Source organism: Micropterus salmoides, unplaced genomic scaffold (assembly GCF_014851395.1).
Source record: "Micropterus salmoides isolate LMB-PRFRI ecotype aquatic unplaced genomic scaffold, ASM1485139v1 Ms_hic_scaffold_16, whole genome shotgun sequence".
Taxonomy (NCBI): domain Eukaryota; kingdom Metazoa; phylum Chordata; class Actinopteri; order Centrarchiformes; family Centrarchidae; genus Micropterus; species Micropterus salmoides.
In genome coordinates, this window is record NW_024040707.1 from 4,113,357 (window position 1) to 4,117,623 (window position 4,267).

At 37.3% G+C, this 4,267-nt stretch overlaps 1 protein-coding gene across 1 annotated transcript; it reads left to right on the forward strand.

Moving 5' to 3' along the window:
• The first annotated feature begins 1,400 nt into the window (after window positions 1–1,400).
• On the forward strand, window positions 1,401–3,527 carry LOC119906270 (galactose-specific lectin nattectin-like). Its single transcript, XM_038723836.1, has 7 exons — window positions 1,401–1,475; window positions 1,732–1,797; window positions 2,049–2,070; window positions 2,268–2,362; window positions 2,606–2,740; window positions 2,965–3,076; window positions 3,334–3,527. Exons 2-7 carry the CDS (start codon window positions 1,732–1,734, stop codon window positions 3,399–3,401), a joined length of 498 nt encoding a protein of 165 aa, XP_038579764.1. The 5' UTR covers window positions 1,401–1,475; the 3' UTR covers window positions 3,402–3,527.
• Window positions 3,528–4,267: the final 740 nt, after the last annotated feature.

Here is a 4,267-nt window from a genome sequence, read left to right on the forward strand (position 1 = left end):
TGATCATAGCTGCACAAACCTGTCCAACGTTAGAATAACCCCCACCCTGCTGTCATTCTGTGGGAAACACACAAAAAATAGGATCACATCACTCCAGTTTCAAGTTCTTTACACTGACTTCCTGTATGTCATGGTGCTGATTTCAAAATCCTGCTGTTGGTTTATAAAGCACTAAATGGTTTAGGGCCAAAATATAGTGCTGATCTTCTGCAACATTATTAACCATCCAGACCTCTCTGGTCACCTGGAACAGGTCTGCTCTCTGTCCCCAGAGTCAAAACTAAACCTGGAAAAGCAGCTTTTAGTTTTCATGCTCCATATATCTGGAACAAACTGCAGGTTGGCTGAAAGTGTCAATTCTTTTAAATCAAGACTGAAGACTTTACTTTTTACCACTGCCTTTAATAAATTTAAGGCTGTAGATTAATAACTTAATTAATACTAAACTTTAGCTTTTACTCTCCTGTTATATCCTGCTTCTATTTTAAATTTACCTGCTGCTTTTATGTTTGGAGTTTACATGTTCTCCCCGTGTCAGCGTGGGTTCTCTCCGGGTGCTCCTGCTTCCTCCCACCATCCAAAGACATGCAGGCTAGGTTAATTGGTGTCTCTAAATTGCCCTTAGGTGTGAATGTGAGTGTGAGTGGTTGTCTGTCTATGTGTGGCCCTGCGATGGACTGGCGACCTGTCCAGGCTGTACCCCACCTTTCGTCCAATGTCAGCTGGGATTGACTCCAGCCCCCCGCGACCCTGTACACAGGATAAGCAGTTGAGGATGGATGGATGGACTTTGAATTGCCTTGTTGTTTAAAAGTGCTATATACATAAACTTGCCTTGCTTTGCCTAGTCAGGCTGCAGTTTGCTTTTTGCCAATTGTTGTATATGAACATCAGTGTGCCACTGATTGTACAAACAAAATGTTACAGTTAAAGTTAAATAATGTCATCATTATAAAGCACCGAAGAGAGGTTTACTAAAGTAGAATGTATAGCAATCTTGGAGCCCTAGAGATTAGATTAAAATAGATTTCAAATCATCTGAGTTTGGGAAAACATGGTGGGTTTATGAGGTTAGTTACAATGATTTGATGATGAGAGTCCGAGAAAATGCCATTCAATGATGTGTGCTTAATTTCCAGATAGTCCTTGTTTGTAACTCTTAGTAGATTGCACTGGACTGTGAGGTTTAGCAAACATAAATCGCAAATACCCACAGGGTAGCATCACTCCACAGACCCCTGTTTGAATTTCTGAAGTACATGCTGTAGGTGATAGCTATAGGGCTATGTACATAACAGATTACACATGTTTTTTCCTACAATAGTCAAATAATATCATGTGATCATAGAAAAACATGTTGCAGGTGTGTTAGTCGAAGCGCCCAGAGAAGGTATATAAACGCTGGGTTTCCCTCTCAACTACACCCTGCTACCTGCTACTGCTGCAAGTGGAACTCATCTGATCATCACAACAAGGTACGGCTCTTATCTACAGAAACGAGTTTTCATCTGTTCATTATTACTTTTAGTGTTCACTTCCAGGGAAAACCCCTTTTCATGCAGTTCTTTATAATTCCTTGTTTCTGTAAAACTTACAACTTTTGTTATTTTATCTTCCTGTATCACCAAATAGCATTGCTGTCATTTTTATGTTGTAATTAACATTCACATTAAAATAATGCATATACTTATCTACAGTGTATTACTTCATTAACATATTGTCTTTACACAGATGGCATCAGCTCTTCATTTCATTGCGGTCATCTGTTTGACCAGTGGGCTGTGTATTGGAGCCAATGTAAGTAATAAAATATAAATTTAATAATAAACATAAAACCGGTCTTGCAAGAGCTCTACAGTCCAACATTATGTTTTCAACATTAATAAAACTGAACATTTTAAGAATGCAATACAAGTAAGTGGACAAAACACATTTATGATTGACTACTTCTATGAAAAATAAAACTCAGCGTCCTGTCACCTGTATTTTTTTATTCAAATCTAAAGTTGCAAGTAGAGACAAATCAGAATATTTCTGTATCTTCACAGGCATCAAGTGAAACAGAATCAGGTTAGTGTTTCTCAGAGTGGTGGAGGTGAAATGCTGTTTCCGCACTTGATCCTAAGATTTCTTCTTACTTACCTTTTTCTAATGTGTCCATAAATGTTGTGCTGAGGATCAATATTCTCAGACCTCCACTGACTTTGGACCACCACCAGAGGCTTTTTGCATGATTGTCCTTCTAATCATCTACAATTGTGTTATAGATCATTGCTATGAAACCTGCCCTGACGGTTGGACTGTGTTTGGCCAACAATGTTACATGTTCCACAACAGTGAACAGCAGTGGGCTGATGCAGAGGTACGTTTTCAGTTATAACTGCCACACTGTATTTGTGATCACTCAGTTAGCAGTAGAAGTTCCCATATGAAGGTTATTGAATTTACACAGGATCCATTGTTCTGTTGTCCACTCTGTTGGTACACACAGTTCAAGCATGTTCATGTAGTGTGATGTTAGTTGATGATGTTCTTTATCCATCTCTGTTAGTAGTTTTATTTCTCTTTCTGTCACTTTTGTTTCTCACTTTGTCTCTTTCTTCAGCGTTTGTGCACGTCTTTCGGTGGGAATCTGGCTTCCCTACAAACCGCAGACGAGTACAAGTTCATCAGAGAGATGGTTCGTAAAGTGACTGGTGTAGATAAAGACGCTTGGGTTGGAGGCTACGACGCAGCAAAGGTGAGCCTTTTTAACAAAAAACAGGATCTGATTTAGCTGTCCCCTCTGTGTGCCTGATATTGAGTATATACTGTTTGTAATCTACCTTTTTGTAATTTGACCAGTGTTATGTGGACTATTTTTAACACGACATAACTGTAACCCTTCATAAAAAGCACCAGCTGAAACATGATTGAAAAAACTCCAACCAAATGTATAAACTCTCTTAAAACCTTTTGTTTCAGGAGGGTGTGTGGCTCTGGAGTGATGGTTCCAAGTACGCCTTCAAAGGCTGGGCTGCAGGGGAACCCAACAACGCTGGTGGAAGAGAGAACTGTATGGAGATTAACTTTTCAGGTACAACTTAATTATCTGATAGAAACCTTTTATTGTTGGCTTTTCCCTTCATTGTTGGATGTTTACTTTTCTTACTCTCTGTTTTTCAGTATGTGCTTTCATTTGCAACCATGAATCATGTTATAATAAATTGAGTGTTATATGAAGACAGTTTTACATGCTTAATTGAGAAAATGCAAACAATTTCATTGTGAGAACTTTGTATCTGAGGCCTCTAATGTGCAATTATTGATTCTTTAAAAAAAATCTGTCCTCAGGAAAAGATTATGTCAACGATGCCAACTGTGATATCAACAAACCTTTTGTTTGTGGGGTGCACCTGTGAAGATCTACGCCCTACGCCAGGTGCTGACACATCCCCAATGATGATGTCAAAAACCCCCTGATGATGTCATAGTTCTGATATATTTCTATATTTTAGTTGAATCAATAAAAAAATATATCATGTTCAGCTATTTGTCTCACCTCTTTATTTTGCTATCTCATGCACCACTGAAGCTTCCCTCTCTCTACTCTTAAAATTTGATATCAAAATGATCATATTTAGAGCATTTAGAGCATTTTTACTCAACTAGTTTCACCCAGATAGATACAGAGAAGCAAAACAAGACAATAATACTGTGACAGAACAACTTCAAAGTAAAATTGGGAGTCAATAAGTCACTTTAATAAGTAACTCATTTAAGTTTTTCATGAAAACTAATTAAAAACCTAAGGGACATCTTATAAATGCTAAAATAGTAGAGAACATTTCAATAGTAAACTCTTTGTTGAGCACTTAGGCGTTTGTGTGTACTTATTACTAGATCTCTTAAGTGCTCATTCAGACACTAATTTCACTATCCATGACTAAAATCTATATATATGGTAAATGGTTTTTAAAACCAGGACACGGAGATGGGCCGGACATTTTCTCACGAGTTGGGGTCATAAGGATTTTATTGACACGCTTGTATTGGTAATCCTCATTGGTTCAGTTCTTTATCGATGTTCTTATCAGTCCTATTTATTATTAAATAATTGCATATATTATTTGAAAAAATAATACAATATGTTTATTAACTAAATGTTTTTTCTACAGCAGCAACAGGATTTACAACAGCAAAGGAAAAAAATCTAAAATGTCAGTAAAATAAATCATATTTCTGACAACAACATAATAGTTTAGAAAGAATCAACAACTCATTCCCT

Excerpts from the sequence above, each read along its gene's own strand:
- LOC119906270 (XM_038723836.1), top strand. The coding sequence starts at position 1,732 with ATGGCATCAGCTCTTCATTTCATTGCGGTCATCTGTTTGACCAGTGGG. Across the intron at positions 2,363-2,605 it reads AGCAGTGGGCTGATGCAGAG|CGTTTGTGCACGTCTTTCGG; the intron begins GTACGTTTTCAG and ends CTCTTTCTTCAG. Across the intron at positions 3,077-3,333 it reads TATGGAGATTAACTTTTCAG|GAAAAGATTATGTCAACGAT; the intron begins GTACAACTTAAT and ends ATCTGTCCTCAG.